Source organism: Trachypithecus francoisi, unplaced genomic scaffold, assembly GCF_009764315.1.
Source record: "Trachypithecus francoisi isolate TF-2019V2 unplaced genomic scaffold, Tfra_2.0 Lachesis_group3, whole genome shotgun sequence".
Taxonomy (NCBI): Eukaryota; Metazoa; Chordata; class Mammalia; order Primates; family Cercopithecidae; genus Trachypithecus; species Trachypithecus francoisi.
This window is the reverse complement of record NW_022681468.1, coordinates 12,582,527-12,602,814: the sequence shown is the minus strand read 5'-3', so window position 1 is coordinate 12,602,814 and position 20,288 is coordinate 12,582,527. Positions and strand designations below refer to the sequence as shown.

General features: G+C 35.1%; 1 protein-coding gene across 1 annotated transcript in view; it reads left to right on the top strand.

The window, feature by feature from the left end:
* PPP4R4 (protein phosphatase 4 regulatory subunit 4) overlaps positions 1 to 19,105 on the top strand; it is a 107,281-nt gene extending 88,176 nt beyond the window's left edge. Inside the window, exons 20-25 of the mRNA XM_033191478.1 lie at positions 3,132 to 3,201; positions 3,641 to 3,727; positions 4,054 to 4,147; positions 5,215 to 5,282; positions 14,219 to 14,366; positions 18,068 to 19,105. Coding sequence (XP_033047369.1) covers positions 3,132 to 3,201; positions 3,641 to 3,727; positions 4,054 to 4,147; positions 5,215 to 5,282; positions 14,219 to 14,366; positions 18,068 to 18,092 — 492 coding nt within the window. The 3' untranslated portion in view covers positions 18,093 to 19,105. The remainder of the gene's footprint in view (positions 1 to 3,131; positions 3,202 to 3,640; positions 3,728 to 4,053; positions 4,148 to 5,214; positions 5,283 to 14,218; positions 14,367 to 18,067) is intronic.
* Positions 19,106 to 20,288: the final 1,183 nt, after the last annotated feature.

Below are 20,288 nucleotides of genomic sequence, written 5' to 3'. Positions count from 1 at the left end.
ATTTTGTTATATCTAGAAATGATATTTGGTTTTTCTCCTTCATTCTGCTAATACACTGAACTACCCTGATTTTTCAAATGGTAAACCAATGTTGTATTTTGGAGAAAAACCCTGTTTGGCAATGATTTATTATCCTTTTTCTCTATTGGATTCTTGGCTAATGTTTTTGTTAAGGGATTTTGCATCTGCATTCATAGATTCATAGCGAAATTGGCCTATAATTCCCCTTTTTGTCATTTTGGGGATCAGATTTGGTATTAATGTTATTCTGGCCTCATAAAACAAGATGAATAGTATTCCCACCTTCTCTGTTTTCTGACCAATTTTGTATAAATTGATTTTCTTTTTGCCTTGACTGTTCTATAGAATTCACTAGTGAAGTTATCTAAGCCTGGAGTTTTCATTTTGGAAAGTATTTTGATAATCGATTCTATTTCCTTAATAGACATTAGATAATGTAGATCTTCTCTTTCTTCTGTTGTCAATTTTGGTAAATTACTTCTCTTCCACCCCAGTTTACATGTTGTTTAAACTGACAAATCTGTTGGCATGAAGTTATTTGTAATATTCTCCTATTATCCTTTTAATTATGGTATTAATCTATGGGGATAACCATTTTATTCTTGTGTTGGTGATTTGTGTTCTTCATATCTCCTTTCTTTTGGAATTTTTTTTTTTTTTTGCTTGTTTCCCTAGAGATTTTAATATCCATACCTAACCTTTTACAGTCTACATATTGTTATTATTATATCATGTCACTTAACAATAATACAAATCTCTTTACCCCCTCAACACCCATTCTTCATGGTACAGTTGTCATATGAATTATATCTGCATTGAAGAGCCCATTAGACAGTGTTATAATCTTGCTTTAAGTTGTCATATGTATCTTGAAGAATACACTCTTAGTGTAAACTTTTATAGTTTACTCAGATGTTTACCATTTCCAGTGCTCTTCATTCATTGCTTAAGATCTACATTTCTCTCTGGTATCTTTTTCCTTAAGGTAAAAGAATTTTCTTTAGCAAATCTTGAAGTGCAGGTCTTCTGGTGACAACTTCTCTTATTTTTTCTTTATCTAAAATGCCTTATTTTTACCTTCATTCTTGAAGGATATTTTCACTGGGTATAGAAGTCTGGGTTGACAACTTTTTCCTTACTACATTCTAATAATGTGTTTCTATCTGTCTTCTGGCCCCCATAACATCTGATACAATAGCTATTCTCATTTGAATTGTTGGTGCTTCTGTATGAAGCATTATTTTTCTCTGGACACTTTAAATTTTTTTTCTTTTATCTTTTGTTTTTAGCAGCTTGCTTTTGATGTGTCAAGGCATTATTTACTTGAAATTTATCCAGTTTGGATTTGGTCATCTTACTGAATCTATAAATGTATATCATTCCCCAAATTTGGGAAGATTTGGTCATTGTTTATTTAAATATATATTCTGTTCCAATTTTTCTCTCTCTTATTTCTGGGTTACCAGTTGTACATATTATTATTGTCCGTAGGCCTACGAGTCTTTGTTCTTTCTCAATTTTAAAAAATACTCTGTGCTACGCAGTGTGAATAATTTCTCTTGATGTAACTTCAGCATTACCAACCCTTTCCCTGTCATCTCCATTCAGCTGCTGAGCCTATCCAGTGAATTTTTTATTTCCAATATTATATTTTTCAGTTCTAAAATTTCCATTTGATTCTTTTTGTATTTTCTATTTCAGTGCCAATAATTTGTGTGCTTAAAGTGGAAATCCTCTGAAAAGCAAAGTTTATTATTTCAGCAGTCTTTCAAAGCAAGATTAGAATTCAGGATTGCCAGTGGGAGAAGCTGTAGGGAAGACTCTCAAAAAATTTTAGGACCAAATGACCTAGCCCAAGACAAAAACAGACAATAGAAAGAGAACCACAGATAGTCCTGATACTGGAGTTAGTAGACAAGGACTTCGAGATAACTGTGATTAATATGATCAAGATTCTAGAGGCAAACGTGTAGAAAATGGATAACTCTGTTAATCCCACCCAATGAAATTTTTCAGTTTTATGCTTTATTTCTGTTTCAGAATTTCCATTTGATTTTTAAATATAGTCCACTTCTATGTGGAAATTCTTTATCTTATTTTCTCCATATTTTTCCTTAGTTTACATGTGCATTTTAAAAGAATGTTTGTTCTCCACTTGTTGACTGTAGTATTCTAGCATGTCAGTTATACCAAGTTTGTTCAGAAATTCCTGTGTTTGTTGATTTTCTTGCCTATTTGTTCTGTTGGCATAAGGGCCTCCTTTGTTTTGGTAGTGTTTTGTTTCATGATATTGGAGCTGGTTATACAAGTGCGTCTATTTTGGGAAAATTCATTGAGCTATGAATTTGTACACCTATAATTTGTGCACTTTCTTTATACATATATATATATATATATATATATATTTTTGAGATGGAGTGTCACTCCGTCACCCAGGCTGGAGTGCAGTGGCATGAGCTCGGCTCACTGCAACCTCCACCTCCCAGATTTCCTGCCTCAGCCTCTTGAGTAGCTGGGATTACAGGCATGCACCACCATGCCTGGCTAATTTTTTGTGTGTTTTTAGTAGAGATGGTGTTTCTTCATGTTGGCCGGGCTGGTCTCAAACTCCTGACCTCAGATAACTCACCTATCTCAGCCTCCCACCGTGCTGGGATTACAGGCCTGAGCCACGGTGCCCGGCCTCTCTATGTATATTATACTTAAGTAAAGCATTTAAAAATATCCAAGACCATTTTCTTTTCTTTCAGTCTTTTTAAAGAAAGATATTATTTAGCCATTTACCAATCTGAAATTGAAGTGACCAAAGTAAGGGGTATTTTACTAATGCGATTTAGGAAATACCATCTAGAAAATGAAGGGTCATTATTACAACGATACCAAACTCATTGTTTTAGCTTGACAGACCCCCAAGGGCAGAATTCTGTAGATATGAAAAGAACACAAATCTGAAAGAACCCTGAATTCTTTAGACACTAACACTGGAAAAAACTACTTCTTTTAGGCATTTTTATGAACTTTGTTTGAATCTCTAATGCTTAATTTCTCAGAAGAATTTTCTAAACCTACTTCAGTTGTACCTTTAATGCAAGATACTGTCTTAATAACAGGAACAATTAGAGAAAGAAAAGCAACAGAATGATGGAAGGCCCATGAGTGATAAAATGTTTGAAAAGAAACGTAAGTAATTCTTCTATGTCTTCACCACTTAGTTACATAATTAATGTTGCATCCTGGTATTCTGAAAGACCATGCTGAATTTTTTATTTGATATGGAAAATTGCTTTACTGTCTTTCATTTTTGAAAAGTCATTTTTGAAAATTGGCTGCTTAACGTGGTACAGATGTTAAGAATACATAAATGAAAGGCAGGAACCAGAGTGGACATTCAGATCCTTCAAAAGAAAAGTTTCAAGTTTAATAACAGCTGTAAAATTGTGAAACTGACCACTGAATAACAAAGATTGAAATATGTAAATCTTACCAAATAAGAATATTTGGAAAAGAAAGCTGTTTAGCTAGGGATAGTGATTCATATTGTCTGAATTGTCTTGTATGTTTATGGAGATTAATAAGTACTTAGAGGAAATTATAGAACTTAAAGCAGAATTTATTTTAGGTAGAGACACTAAGACACCAACGCAAAGTCTGCCCAAGAACATTCCCATTTCTGTTCCTGGACCCTCTTCTGTCACCCCATCGACAAGTAAGAAATAACTTCTTTTTATATCTTTTTATAATTTTTCTTCCTTTTATAAAAATTAATTGCTGGCAAAGTCACTCTATTAGATGAGATACAATAGGATAATATATCTCATTCTAAAGCACTTTTCACCTTCTATCATTAGTTGTTTTGGTAGTTTTTAATTGCTAGTAAGGGTAAGAGATACTTTAGTGACCTCAAATTAAGGAAAAAAAGGGCTAAAGCCATCTGTGTTTTACTGAAAATGATGGTAGTTGGGGAGGAAATGGGGGTTGGAGCAGCTGAGGATGAACTGAATACATTTTCCTTTTTTCTGCTTATTACTCTAGGTAAAGAAATCAAGAAATCCAAATTGATTCGAAGCCAGTCTTTTAATAATCAAGCTTTTCATGCAAAATATGGCAACTTAGAGAAATGTGCTAGGTATGATCTGTCAGCTCTTCGATTTTTAACATAATTTTTATCTTTATTCACATCTTCATATATATGAGTTCACATTTTATAAAAATCAGAATGAATTTTGAGGTTTTTTTAATAGGCTGATATTTTGTCAGTTTTCTTCTGAAAACTGGGATTGTTATATTTAAAAATAAGAGACCAACAGTTTTCACAAAATAGGTATTCTGGCATTCTAGGAAGAATACTGACATGATACTATTTAATAATATCATAGAATCCATATATTATTTCATGAGGGAGGTAGTAGTATATCACATATTCCACTTAACTTTTAATAGGTATGAGTATGCTCCATTTGCTAAATGTGTATAGACATCGCTTTGCTACTAATATTGTTTCTGTCTATAAAGAAGCCATTGGCATGTTCATATGATAAAGTGATCACAGCAGAGTTATCCTGACAATAGATGAATGTCTGGTTTCCCCTTTAGCCTAGGAGACAAAATTACAAGCAGTTAAGATGAGGAGAGAGTCAATATAAATTAAATTACCATGATTTTTTATATGTGCTGTACAAACAGCTGTATGTCAATTGACAAGCAAAATAATTTTAAGAAAACAAATATCTTTAAAGCTATTCCTTTGTCTATCAAGATAAATTACATGTTTCAGGAAAAAATATTTTTCTTTTAAAGATAGCTTCTTATAGAATTTCAGCTGTGTTTCGGGGCATTATCAAAAGATCTATCAAAAGTACCTGGCCAATAGAGATCTCAAGATAGAAAAAAGAGATTATAACTAAAGATAAGTTTTATTTCCAAGAAAATGTTACCCATCTTAGCTGCCTTGCTTGAACCTCAAAAGAAAAATGGTAATTCTGATGAACCAAAAGTTTAAGGACATGCTTTTAAGTTATGGACAAAGTAAGCGTTGTGAGGCATGAATATTAAAAAAATGAGAAATGAAAGCAACAAATGTTTTGTAAGTAGAGCAAAGCATTAGAAAGAAGATTAAAACAGCACAAGTGTTAGATGACTGAGATTGTAAGAAGTGTGTTTTTGTATTTTAAACTAAATCATGTTGTTTTCTAGTAAAAGTTCTACAACAGGATATACACCTGTCTCAGGGTTAGGAAAGACTTCTGTGCTTTCACTAACTGGTAAGTAGCAATCTAAGTTCTTCAAAAATTTGCTAAATTTAACAAAGTATTATTTTCCTTAAATGACCTATTTCTTTAGTACTAGATACAGTGTTTTCCTAAATTTATATCTTTATCAGATCCCTAAGAAATTAAATTTTTGTCTAGCAATTGAGAAAATATTTGACTAAACTATTTTGTCTTCACTGTTCAAGACTCAGAGTTTAATACTTTTAAAATAGAAAAAGAACAGAAGTGATAGGGTATGTTTTACCATACTGGGAAGGCTTACCGAGGCACAGACAAAAAGGTTTCGCAGTAATTTTTAAGGAAGTTAGAAACAACAGGACTTCACTGTAAATCTAGATGAACAGCTAAACATTTACAATATTATGTATTTGGAAGTCTGTGGCAGGGTCAGCACATTTCCCTGAAGGGCCAGAGGGTAAACATACAGGCTTTGTTGGCTAAATTGGTCTGTCACAGTTATTGAACTCTGCTGTTACTGAGTAAAAGCAGCCATAGACAGTACATAATGAATAGATATGGCTGTATTCCAATAAAACTTTATCTACAAAAACAGGCAGTGGGCAAGATTTGACCCACAGACTGTAATTTGCTGGCCTCTGGTTTATATAACAGAGCATAGAATTATACTATAAATAATGTAGACTATATTGTTAAAATTACTAGTGGCTAAATGTGTGTTTTTAACTTTATACTTTGGAAATATTGGTTGAAAATTTTACTATTAATCTATGGTAGTTTTTTTTAGTGTACATAGTGAATCTGCTCAAAGATCTGAAATTTTTAAGAGCTTAATTACATTTTCATTTTAGGTTATATTTTGAGTATTCTGTCTTCTTTTTCTTTTTAATTCTTTTTTTTTTTTTTTTTTTTTTGAGACAGAGTCTCGCTCTGTCACCCAGGCTGGAGTGCAGTGGCGAGATCTCGGCTCACCACAAGCTCCACCTCCCACGTTCATGCCATCGTCCTGCCTCAGCCTCCCAAGTAGCTGGGACTACAGGCACCCGCCACCACGCCTGGCTAGTTTTTTTTGTACTTTTAGTAGAGATGGGGTTTCACCGTGTTAGCCAGGATGGTCTCGATCTCCTGACCTCGTGATCTGCCCGCCTCAGCCTCCCAAAGTGCTGGGATTACAGGCGTGAGCCACCGCACCCAGCCTTCTTTTTAATTCTTATGGGAAATGTATATATACTCATTGGCTGTTCTGTAAACTGTTTCATTTGCTGGAAGAGAAAATCTTTCTAGCATTAAAGCATTGGCAATTCACGTACAGTATATAGAATGGTTCTGCAAGGTCGACTATGATTATCACAAGAAATAATTTGATAACAACAGAAAGTTGATGAACTAAAATTTTCCCCATATCTTGGACTATAAATAATAAAACCATTGATTACTTTCAGCTCAGTAAAACTGTGAATTCTTTAGGAGGCACTAAGGAACATTCAGAGTTTAAGAACTTTATTTAAAATATGGAGTGACTTTAAAAACTTAAGTGTACAAAACCGGTTGGAATTAACTTTGAGCTAATGGTGCAGATGATTATAGATGTTCATAAGGGGTTCTTCAGACTTGTGTGGATCTCACCTGTTCTCTTGGTACTTCTTCACTTAGCTGTAATGAACATATTTATTCATGATCTTGTAACATTTTCTGTCAAGAAATTTGTCTAAATCATTAAGAATATTGATTCAGAAGTGGTTTTTAAAAGTTTTAATTAAGTGCATTAATTTATTTAGTTTTAACTTTGCTAGTTTTTAAGTGACTTTAAGAACCAAGAGAGTAGATATGGTCCACAGATCCTAAAACTTACATCCAAAGTCTTAAGTTATGTGTTTTATGAGGTGTATTTGTCTCTTCTCATGCTGTTAATAAAGACATACCCAAGACTGGGTAATTTATAAAGGAAAGAGATTTAATTGACTCACAGTTCCACATGGCTGAGGAGGCCTCACAATCATGGCAGAAGGCAAAGGGACAGCAAGATGTGTCTTACATGGCAGCAAGCAGCAGGGTCTATATAGGGGAACTGCCCCTTTATAAAACCACCAGATCTTGTGAGACTTATTCACTATCATGAGAATAGCATGGGAAAAATCCACTCCCATGATTCAGTTACCTCCCACCGAGTCCCTCCCACAACACATGGGGATTATTACAGTTCAAGGTGAGATTTGGGTAGGGACACAAAGCCAAACTATATTGTGAGAGTAAATATTTTATTAAAATATTTGAAAAATATTCTATCTTAATGTCTCAATATTATTTTCAGTTGAGGGAGAACTGTAGGTTGAATTAAATACCTCCTAGAGTTCTTGGTTAGAAAAAGGTGCTTATTATTGTTATTTATTACTTAAAATAGAAACTGAAAAATTTTACCATATAATAACACATCTATAAAGAGAAAATGGAAGCAGAACATCTTTTAACAAATATTTCAGATGTTTGCATAGAGAAGAGATCTTATTTGTGGGACTCAAAACAGGTTTCAAGATGATTATGTCATTTGAGATGAACCTTAAGGTGTGCTAGAATTTTGGCAGGCAGAGATGTGTATAGAATAACATTCCATTCACAGTACCAGTCATAAATAAAAGATGATCATTGATATTTTCAGGGAGCAACAGCTGACTAGTTTGGCTGAAGTGTGGAGTGGGTATAATGGAGTGGTGTTAGATAAAACTGTAAGAGGTCGGGTGCAGTGGCTCACACCTGTAATCCCAGCACTTTGGGAGGCCAAGGTGGGCAGATCATGAGGTCAGGAGATCAAGATCATCCTGGCTAACATGATGAAACCTCGTCTCTACTAAAAATACAAAAAAAGAAAAACAAATAACAACAACAACAACAAAAAACTTTAGCTGGGCATGGTGGCAGACGCCTGTAGTCCCAGCTTCTCGGGAGGCTGAGGCAGGAGAATGGCGTGAACCTGGGAGGCGGAGCTTGCAGAGAGCCGAGATTGCACCACTGCACTCTAGCCCGGGCGAGAGAGTGAGAGTCCGTCTCAGAAAAAACAAAAAACGAAACAAAAAAAACCCCAAAAACAGACAAACAAAAACTGTAAGGAAAGGTCAGAATCAGAACTTGGAATGCCAGATTGGATACTTTTTACTTAACGCGAATCCACTGTTCATTGTGTGGGGACTTCTGCCTGTTTTCAGTTATACTACTCAAAACTGTTCGGAAAAGTCTGAGAAACTGTCACAGCCAAGGAGAGCCTAAGGAGAACTAACAAGTAAATGTGATATAGTGTCCTGGATGGGATCCTGATACAGAAAAAGTTGTTATTAGATAAAATAACAACTACTATGGATTTTAGTTAATAATGTATCAGCATTGGTTCATTAAATATAATAAATATTGCATACTTATGTAAGCTATTAATAGAGGAAATTGGGTGAAGGGGATATATGAGAATTATTTATTCTGTTGTGTCAATTATTCTGTAAATCAAAACTGTTCTGAAAAACACAGTTTATTTAAAAAAATAACATTTACAGTATCTTCAAAAACAGTGCTCAGGGACAAATTTAACAAAATGTGCTAGAGATGCATAAAAAACTTTAAAATACTGCTAAAAGAAGCTAAAGACCTAAGTAAATGGAGAAATATAACATGTTTATGGATTGGAAAATTTAATATTGTTCCAATGTCAGTTTTTTTCTGAATTGATCCAGAGATTCAGTGAAATCCTAATTAAAATTCTAGTAGTCTTTTTGCAGAAATTTATAAACTGATTCTAAAAATCTGTATTGAAATGCAAAAGGACCCCAATGTAGCCAAAATAGTTTTGAAAAACAAAAAGCTGGAGAACTTAAATGTAAGTTTGATTTGAACAATTACTATAAAATTCTGATAATCGAGACATTGTGTTCTATGTTGTCATATATAGTCAGTTGATTTTAACAAAGGCTTCAAGATAAATCAATAGTGATAGAATAATATTTTTTAAAATGGTGCTGGATGGACCAATTCTTTGAAAGACGCAATTCATCCAGGCACATTGGCTCACACCTATAATCCCATCAATTTGGGAAGCAGAGACGGGTGGATCACCTGAAGTCAGGAGTTCAAGACCAGCCTGACCAACATGGCGAAACCCCATCTCTACTAAAAATACAAAAATCAGCTGGGTGTGGTGGCATGTGCCTATAGTCCCAGCTACTTGGGAGGCTGAGACAGGAGAATTGCTTGAACCTGGGAGGCGGAGGTTGCAGTGAGCCAAGATCGTGCCAGTGCGCTCCAGCCTGGGAGACAGAGCGAGACTCCATCTCAAAAAAAAAAAAGGAGAGAGAGACATAATTCAAAACTCACAGAAGAAGAAATAGACCACAGGAAGGGGAACATCACACATCGGGGCCTATTGTGGGGAGGGGGGAGGGATAGCATTAGGAGATATACCTAATGTAAATGACGAATTAATGGGTGCAACACACCAACATGGCACATGTGTACGTATGTAACAAACCTGCATGTTGTGCACATGTACCCTAGAACTTAAAAGCATAATAATAAAAAAAAAGAATAGACAATCTGAATAGGCTTATATCTATTAAAGAAATTGAATCAGTAATTAGTAATCTTTCAAAACAGAAAGCATCTAGCCCAGATGGGTTCACTGATAAATTCTATCAAATATTTAAGGAATAAATTATACCAGTTATCTACAGTCTCTTTCACAAGATAGAAGCAATGGGAATACACCCTAACTCATTCTGTGAGGTCAACATTACCCCACTACCAAAATCATACAAAGTCATTCCAAGAAAAGAATAATACATACCAACATCTCTCATGACCACAAATGCAAAAATCGTCAAAAAATATTAGCAAATCAAATCCAACAGTATATAAAAAGAATTATACACCAAAACTGAGTAGGATTTATACCAGTTGTAGAAGACTAATTCACCATTTGAAGAACACTTAATGTAATACATCACATTAACAGGCCACTGAAGAAAAATCACGTGATCATAGTAATACATGAAGAAAAGACATTTTACCAAACCCAACACCTCTTCATGATAAAAACCGTGAGTAATCTAGGAATAGAGAACTTCCTCAACTTGATAAGGAAAATCTACAAAAAACCTACAGATAACATCACAGTAGTGAGGAACTAGAAGCATTCCCCCTAAGATCAGGAACAAGACAATGATGTCCTCCTGTCACCATTCCTTTTTACCATCATACTGGAAGTTCTAGAAAAGGAAAGAAAAGAGATACTGATTTTGGAAGGAAGAACTCAGATTGTCTTTGGTCACAGATAACATGATTATCTATGTAGAAAATCCACAAGAATTGACAAAAACACTTCTGGAACTAAGAAGTGATTATGGTAAGGATGCAGAATATAAGGTTAATATTCTGTAAGGTTAGTGTGCAAAGTTCAATATGTCCTGTATTCCAGCATTGAACAATTAGGAATTTAAAATTAAAAGCAAAATACCATTTACTATTAGCACTCAGAAAAATGAAATAGGCATAATTCTAACAAAATACATACAAGATCTATATAAGGAAAACTACAAAACTCTGATAGGAGAAATCAAAGAACTAAATAAAGAAGGAGATATCTCATGTTTATTGCTAGAAAGACTCAATATTGTCAAGATGTCAGTTCTTCCCAACTTGATCTATAAACTAAATGCAGTCTTAGTCAAAATCCCAACGAGTTATCTGGTAGATATCAACAAATTGATTCCAAAGTTTACCTAGAGAAGAAAAGTCCCAGAATAGCCAACATAATAATTAAGAAGAACAAAGCTAGAAGATTGACAACACCTGACTTCAGGACTTACTATAAAGCTACAGCAATCACAGTGTGGTATTGGCAAAAGAATAGTCAAACAGATTGAAGGAACAGAATAGGGAGCCCAGAAATAGATCCATGTAAGTGTAGTCACATGATCATTAACAAAGGAACAAGGCCAATACAATGGAGAAAAGATAGTCTTTTCAAACAAATGCAGCTGGAACAATAGGACACCCACATGCAAAAAAAAAAAAAAAAAGATCTTTTACACCCTTCACAAAAATTTATTCAAACATGAATCGCTGTTCTAAATGTAAAATGCAAAACTATAAAATTCCTAGAAGATAACATAGGAGAAAATATAGATGACCTTGCTTACAGTAATGACATTTTAGATACCGTGTCAAAGGCACAATCTATGAAATAAAGAATAAGCTGAAATTCATTAAAATTAGAACTACTATTTGAAAAATACTGTCAAGAGAATGAGAAGGCAAGCCACCGACTGGGAGAAAATGTTTGCAAAACACATAATCTGATAAAGGACTTTTATCCAAAATATACAAAAAATTTGTAAAACTCAACAGTAGGAAAACTAACAACCTGATTAGAAAATGGGCAAAGACTTGAACAGATACCTCACTGAAGAAGATATGTCAATGGAAAATAAGCATATGCAAAGGTGTTCATCATATGTCATCAGGTTTGTGCAAATTAAAACAATGAAGTCCCATGACACACCTATTAGAATGGTCAAAATCCAAAACGCTGACAACAAATGCTGGTGAGGATGTGAAGCAACGGGAACTCTCATTCGTTGCTGGTGGCAATACAAAATGGTACAGCCACTATGGAACATCAGTTTGGTAGTTTCTTACAAAACCAAACATATTCTTACCATATGATCTAGCAGTCATGCTCCTTGGTGTTTATCCACAGGAGTTGAAAACTTATGTCCGCACAAAAATCTGAGCATGAATGTTTATATCAGCTTTATTCATAACTGCCAAAATTTGGAAGCAAACAAGTTGTTCTTCAGTAGGTAGATGAATAAACAAACTGTGGTACATCCAGACAGTGGAATATTATGCAGTGCTAAAATGAAATGAGCTATCAGGCCATGAAAAGACATGAAGGAACTTTTAATACATACTACTAAGTGAAAGAAGCAAATTGAAAAGGTAACATTCCAACTATGTAACATTCTGGAAAAGATAAAACTATGGAGACAGTATAATGATAAGTAGTTGTCAGGGGTTCGGGGGAAGGAGAATTGAATAGATGGAGCACAGATAATTTTTAGGGCAGTGAAAACACTCTGTATGATACCAAAATGATAGAAACGTGTCATTTATATATTGTCCAAATTCATAGCGTGTACGCCATTAAGAGTGAACCCTAATGTGAACTGTGGGCTTTGGGTGGTAATGACGTGTCAATGTGGGTTCATCAGTGCAACAAATGTACCACTGGTGGGAGACATTGAAGTTGGGAGGCTGTGTATGACTGGGAAGATATGGGAGATCTCTGTATCTTCTGCTCAATTGTGCTGTAAACTTAAAACTGTTGTAAAATATAAAGTCTACTTAAAAAGTGGCACTGGAACCACTGGATATCCATATTAAAGAAACAAAAACCAAAACCCTAAACCTTAATTGTTTGTTAAATTTGCATAAATTTAAGGCATACAAGTACAGTTTTATTACATGGATATACATGGATATATTACATAGTGGTAAAGTCTGGGCATTTAGTGTAACCTAATAGTGTACATTTTACCCATTAAGCAATTTCTCATCCATCACCCCTTCTGACACTCCCACCCTTCCTAGTCTCCAGTGACAAGTATTCTACATTCTGTGACCACATGTACACGTTACTTAGCTCCCACTTATAAGTGAAAACATGCAGTATCTGATTTTCCGTTCCTGTGAATCTCAAGTCTTATCACCATACACAAAATTATACTATACTCAAAATGTATTGTAAACCTAAGCATAAAAGCGTCTATATTTTCTAAAGAAAATATAGCAGAAAGTCTTTGTGATTTTGGAATACACAAAGATTTATCTTGACCATAAAACAAAAATATTAACATACTGGACTTAATCAAAATTAAAGCATCTGGGCTTTGAAGTAGAGCGTTAAAAAATCAAAAGCAAGGCATAGATATGGAGGAAATATTCATAGAATATATACCAAAGAATTTGTATCCAGAATATACAAAGATGTCTTAACAAAAATTAGGCAACCAATTTTAAAATGGGAAAAAGGTTTGAACATGAACTTCACAAAAGATACACAAGTAAGTACATGAGTGCTTAACATCCTAATCATTAGGGAAATGGAAATTTAACAGCAGTAAGAAAAGCACCCAAGGAGGTGCTACTTCACACTTGCTAGAATGTCTGAAACTAGAAAGACTCACAATATCAAGTGTGTGTGAGGATGTGGAGTAACTCTCCAGAATACTCATATGTTCCTGGCAGAAATGTCAGGAAAGAAAAGAAATTCTGGACATCAATTTGGCAGTTTCTTGTGAAGTTAAATATGTATTTAGTATATGACCCAGCAGTTCCACTCCTACGCATTTACTGAGAAGAAACTAAAACATGTGTCCACACACAGACTTGTACATCAGTGTTCATAGCAGCTTTATTTGTAATATATAAAAACTGGAAAAAAGTAGAAATGTCTATCAACAGATATTATGGGTAAACGAATTTTGACATATTCACACAATACCAGTCAGAAATAGAAAGGAATGAAGTATTGAATGAAACATGAATGAATTTCAAAATTATGCTGAATGAAAGAAGCCAGACAGAAAAGAGTATATACTGTATGTTTTCATTTATGTAAAATTCTAGACAATACAAACTATTTTATAATTGACAGGAGTGGTTTGGAGAGGGCGGAGGAGGATTGTGATGAGGTATGAGGGACTGTTTCATAGTGATAGACATGTTCGCATCTTGATTGTGGTGATGACTTCATGGGGGTGTACATATGTCAAAACCTTAACTTTTTGCGGTTTGTTGTATGTAAATTTTACCCTCATAAAATTGACTTAAAAAGTGAAAAAATCAGCTATCATTAACCTTTTCTTCTCTTTGGTTACCCTCTTTCTTAGTGTATTTGATATGTCTGACTTTATATGTATTACTTTCAGATGATTCATTCCGGACTCGTAATGCCAGTAGTGTTCCACCTTCCTTTTCCCCTAATACTCCCTTACCAAGTACTTCCCGTGGGACAGGTAACTCAGTTGATCCCAAGAGCAGTGGAAGTAAAGATACACAACCACGGAAGGCTACCTTGTAAGTAATCAAGTGATGTCAGACTGAGTGTATTATCCCATTCTTTTTCTCAACACACTTTCCTTCCCACTTAAGTACTTTCCGAAGAATAGAAAATGTCTATAATGAGAAAATATTATAAATTAAAGAGTATTACTGTCACATGTGACTCTGTTATGTTAGTTTATATAGAATAGCTTACATTTGGCAAAGGCATTGTAACCTTAGTGAATCAACAGGAAACATTTAAATGGCTCCCACTAATATCTGAAATCTAATTTTTTTCTATGAAATGTTTACATTTAGGGAATTTGTCTCTAAGAAGGCATCCCTTTAAACACCTAGCTTAAGGATATGGTATTTAATCACCCAGTGTGCGGAAAGATGGGTACAGCTGATGTCACGTTAAGAAATAAGTGGTAGCATGGAACCCAGAATTGTGAGTTCAATAAACTGGAGAGGTTTACAGACTATACTTATGTCTTTTTTTTTTTTTTTTTTTTGAGACGGAGTCTCGCTCTGTCGCCCAGGCTGGAGTGCACTGGCCAGATCTCAGCTCACTGCAAGCTCCGCCTCCCGGGTTCACGCCATTCTCCTGCCTCAGCCTCCCGAGTAGCTGGGACTACAGGCGCCCGCCACCTCGCCCGGCTAGTTTTTTTTTTTTGTATTTTTTTTAGTAGAGACGGGGTTTCACCGTGTTAGCCAGGATGGTCTCGATCTCCTGACCTCGTGATCCGCCCGTCTCGGCCTCCCAAAGTGCTGGGATTACAGGCTTGAGCCACCGCGCCCGGCCTATACTTATGTCTTGAAGCTGAAGTTATAAAGGGCCTCCGTTCTCCTTTTCCCCCATGATTCCTTTAATGTGCTATTTGTATCTTGTTTGATTTGTTGAAGTCTTTCTTTTAGCTTAAATATTTAAGAAAGGGGTACCATAAAAATCACCTTGATAAGAGACTATATCAAGGTATAAATGATTCAGCCAGGATACCCAAACCATAGTTACAAGTTAGCTATTTCATATAGGACACCTGAACCTTTTGGTTGGAACAGACTTTTTAACAGTATTTAGATTTTCTTTTAAACATATTTTAGTGAATGCATGGGCATTTTTGAATAAAGTTTCTTGAATGCATTCTTTTGCAAAAACTCTGTGCTGGAGTCCCTTTTAGGATCTGATTTAGGCCGTTTTGCATTGCTATAAAGAAATACCTGGGCCTGGGTAATTTATGAAGAGAAGAGGTTCAATTGGCTCATAGTTCTGCAGACTTCACAGGAAGCATAGTGGCATCTGCTTCTGGGGAAGCTTCAGGAGGCTTATTATCCTGGTAGATGGCAAAGCAGGAGCAGGCACATCACATGGTAAAAGCAGGAGCAGGAGAGAGAGAGTAGGGTTGGGGGAGGTGCCACACACTTTTAAATGATCAGATCTTGCGAGAACTCACTATCACAGAGAAAACACAAAGCCATGAGGGATCAGCCCCCATGATCCAAATATCTCCCACCAGGCCCCACCTCCAGCATTGTGGATTACAATTCAACATGAGATTTGGGCAGGGACAAACATCCAAACTATATGTATTCCAAATTTTAATTGGTCGTTGGATATATGCCCAACTTCATTCAAAATTTAGAAATAAATTTAGAAATAAATTTATTGACTAGACGTCAGGGAAAGAGAACCGATGTACTATTACAAAAACATAATAGTAATAGAAAAAAATGAACATTGATATTACAGGTTAGTGTCAATGCAGAGTGTACTTTTATTTACAGAGAATGCTCTTTAGCTATACAGTTACTGCTCCCATGATTATACTATGGAAGTTCCACTTAAAAGTCATCAAAGCTCCAGGTGCAGTGACTCATGCCTGTAATCCCAACAATTTGGGAGGCCAAGGCAGGTGGATTATCGGAGGTCAGGAGTTTGAGACCAGCCTGGCCAACATGGTGAAACCCTGCCTATACTAAAAAAAACACAAAAATTAGCTAAGCATGGTGTTGCGCTCCTGTAATCCCAGCTACTCAGGAGGCTGAGGCAGGAGAATCGCTTCAACTCGGGAGGCAGAGGTTGCGGTGAGCTGAGATCGGGCCACTGCACTCCAGCCTGGGCAACAAGAGTGAAACTCCGTCTCAAAAAAAAAAAAAAAAAAAAGTGATAAAAACAGAGGCAGGACACGGTAATGGTGTATAGAGAGCCTTGTGTGTCTTGTTCCCAGCATCAGCTAAGTGGCTGTGCAAAGTTCAGCTCAGTGCACTGACCCTCACTGTGCATATCTGTCACATGACAGGGCCACCTCATGGTTCCTCCTTCTCTAAGGTGCCTTCTAGCTCTGGCATCCTGAAATCCTTTTGTTTTTTGTTTTTCTTTTTGAGACAGAGCTGAGATCGCCCAGGCTGGAGTGCAGTGGCGCGATCTCAGCTCACTGCAAGCTCCGCCTCCTGGGTTTACGCCATTCTCCTGCCTCAGCCTCCCGAGTAGCTGGGACTACAGGCGCCCGCCACTTCGCCCGGCTAGTGTTTTTTGTATTTTTTAGTAGAGACGGGGTTTCACCTTGTTAGCCAGGATGGTCTCGATTTCCTGACCTCGTGATCCTCCCGTCTCGGCCTCCCAAAGTGCTGGGATTACAAGCTTGAGCCACCATGCCCGACCCTGAAATCCTCTTTATTACCCTAAACCCTCTTCCTCAGAAAAGATTGCCCTGAAATTCTTCTGTTGAAGAGCATATTTAGTAACATCAAAAGTAATGTATTCTCTTGTCCACTTATTATATTTTTCTAAATGCCATAGGCATTTTTTACAGTAAAGACCGTTGAAACCCAGTATATGTATGCCGGTTCTCCTTTATTTCAGATTACTCTCTTTATCTGTTCTTTCATTGTTGAGCATGCTTTTCCTTTTCATAGACTGAATTTTTTCTAGAAACAAACATTTTGATAACAAATCACATCAGGTTTATTTAGTCTTTTCTGATTCTAAAGGAGGAATGTTGATATCCACAGTTGCTTTTTTAACTTGTGACTGGATATACAAGTTTGTAATTATATTTCCATCTGATGTGGCACTTACATGGATCTCTCTTGAGTGCACACTGCCACATGGCTGGATAGGTGATGATATCCACATTGGTCTTTCTTCTGTAAAATAGTATCCACTATTCAAAACAGGCTATATCCAAATGAAAATATGTTCCTTTCATTTAAAATAAGCCTGTGAGGTGATTTTGGAAAGTATAAATTATCTCAATTTTTGCTTCTCAAATTCTATGCGATACATTCCTCAGCTTTTCAGTGTCATTGAGATGACACATTTGGTATTTAGGAATACTAGTGTCTTAAAGGAAGCATAGGTATGTATTATATCTTGTCTCTTAAGGCAGTTCATATATTTATGCCTGTGTAACTTCCATTATGGTTATACAAAATTTAAAATGTAGGAAAAGATGATTTAAATTGAATGCTATGTTATATATACACAGAATTTTTGGTAAGTAAAGATAATTCCAAGTAATCTTTAATGTGTAATTCATTTTTTCCATTAATCAGACTTCTCATGTATTAGATTTATTCAAAGTAAAGTATCTATATATTTTTAATTTACTTTGTACACATTATATGTGTACTTGTACACATAATGACATTTTTCATATCTTTTTCTTTTTTTCCCTTTCTTATTCCCTCCTTCCCCACCCTCCCTCTCTTCCTTCATTTCTTTCTTCCCAAAGAAAATCCAGAAAATCCAATCCTTAAATCAACTGCTTGATGAAGAAGGCAAAACAAAGGCAGCAGAAGATAATGTGATTGGTGCACAAAAGCTAAGCAATGGCTGGGGCTTTGTTTTTAAGTTTTGGGTTTTTTTTGTTGTTGTTAATGAGTGGAAAGAGACATAATGACAGCTGATGTTAAACTTTCCATATTTCAAATTAGATTCCCTAGGAGGTATAATATATATTTCTTGAGTAATAATGTGGTTACAGAATTCCAGTGTTATAGTGAAGTGTAATGAAAAACATCTCTAGGTATGTGCTTTAACCACTGCTGTAAAAGAGACAAATCTGCATTTATTTGTGCAGGAAACCAGCTATTTAATTGTTCTAAAGTTTTAGCATTTAAAAATCGTATGAAAGTCTACATCAGCTGAAATCGTCCTAGCTTCATAATCACTTGGAGGGGGACTTGGAAGGTAAGAAAGATACTGCATTTTCTCATGACTCTCCAAGCCCACTTGAAAAGTCACACTGAAAGGGTGCAAATAGCCGTCTGCGATTTTGGCAGCCCTCCGGATTGTGGTGTCAATATGTTGTACCCGGACATTTCCAAATTTAAATTTGGCAATGAAAATTCCACAAAGATTTCTGATAACTTTGAGCTATAAATACCTTAAAAATAATAGATTGATGATTTTCTTTATTTCCTAGAGAATTTATTTTATAAATACTTTGTTTACATTTTAGATTGTATTTGTCCTTATTTAATTTAAAATGATGAATCTAGTCTGAATCAGCTGTTACTCCAAGCTATCATGCTTAAGCTATGTCAACAGCGTTTATTTGTACTAATGCTAATATTTCCATCAAAATTTGCCTGTGGAATATATACAGTTCTTAATTTTAAACTGTCAGTTCTTGAGATATACTGTATGAAGCTATTGTCAGCTTCTCTATTTCAAAATGCAATCAGCATATAACTATATTGATATTAGAAAATATTTGTTTTTTAAAATGTATCGATGTATGATAAAGATGATCTAATTTGTGAATGCATATGTGTGTGTGGTTCTTTTTTATAATGTGAAATAATGAATAATGAATTTACTCAAAATAAAACATAGGTTAATGAGATACCTGTGTTTGTGAAAAAAGTTTTAAATACTCTCCTGCAGTTTTTATTCTATAATTAAAGGGTAAGATAGTTCAGTTTTAGGTAGTGAATAAAAGAAATATACCAGTGTCAACTATAAGAGCATAGTTACTCAGTGTGAGACCTTTTCATGCCATTTGTTTTCCTTTTTCCTTCCATATGGCTTCTTTTTTGGCTATTTTTAGTGATTCTTCGTAATATCCTTTGCCAACAGACAACCAGGTAAACAGAATTGTTACTACTTGTTTTGTCAGTAGTTAGAATTCAGTAGGTATGAGAAATTTGACAGTACTGGTTAAAGTAATCAGTACACTCACTGTGGATTTCATTTAACTGTTTTCATCATGTCTCCTACTAGCACCAATAATGTGGAACTGAATATATTAAGATCTGGAGAATTTGGTACAGAATGAGACATCAAAATTGCATCAGTTTTTTTGGTGCTTTGATTCATAGCATTCTATTAATTTAATAAAATGGAGAATTTCAATTTATTTGTTATAATAAATTTAGCAGAATTATAAGCTTTTACTTTCCCATGATGCAAATGGGAGAAGGGAAACTGATTTGACAGAGAAAAACAACTACTGCTTATAAAGTTCAGGAATGTAGAGCAGTCAATTACAATCTTACTCCTAGGTATTAAATTATCAAAACCATTAATCAAAATTACTTTTGGAAGTTTTTAACAGAACATGACATTTCCTAAAATCTTTGAAATATTTGTTAAAATTATATTTCCATGGACAGATATATAGAAACAGTATAAAAAGCAAATTAGTGACAGTTATGAATATCTACATGTATCTCCATTTATATCAAAAACAAGATGGATACTTTTGTGAAAGTTCTCAGTTTAACAGCTTATCAAATTAATCCTTTAAACTAGTTGTATGGCAAAGAAAAATCTCCCTCCATCTGTAGCTGTAGGGAAAAGGAACATCTTCATCATCATTTTGTTAATTACTAAAACTTGCATTTTAAGAATAAGTCCAAGAATTTCACTAGTTAGCCTTACAGCTAACTGTAGAGCTCACTGTTACTGCAGAAATGGAGATAGGTCTATAAAGGATTTTACTCAATAGA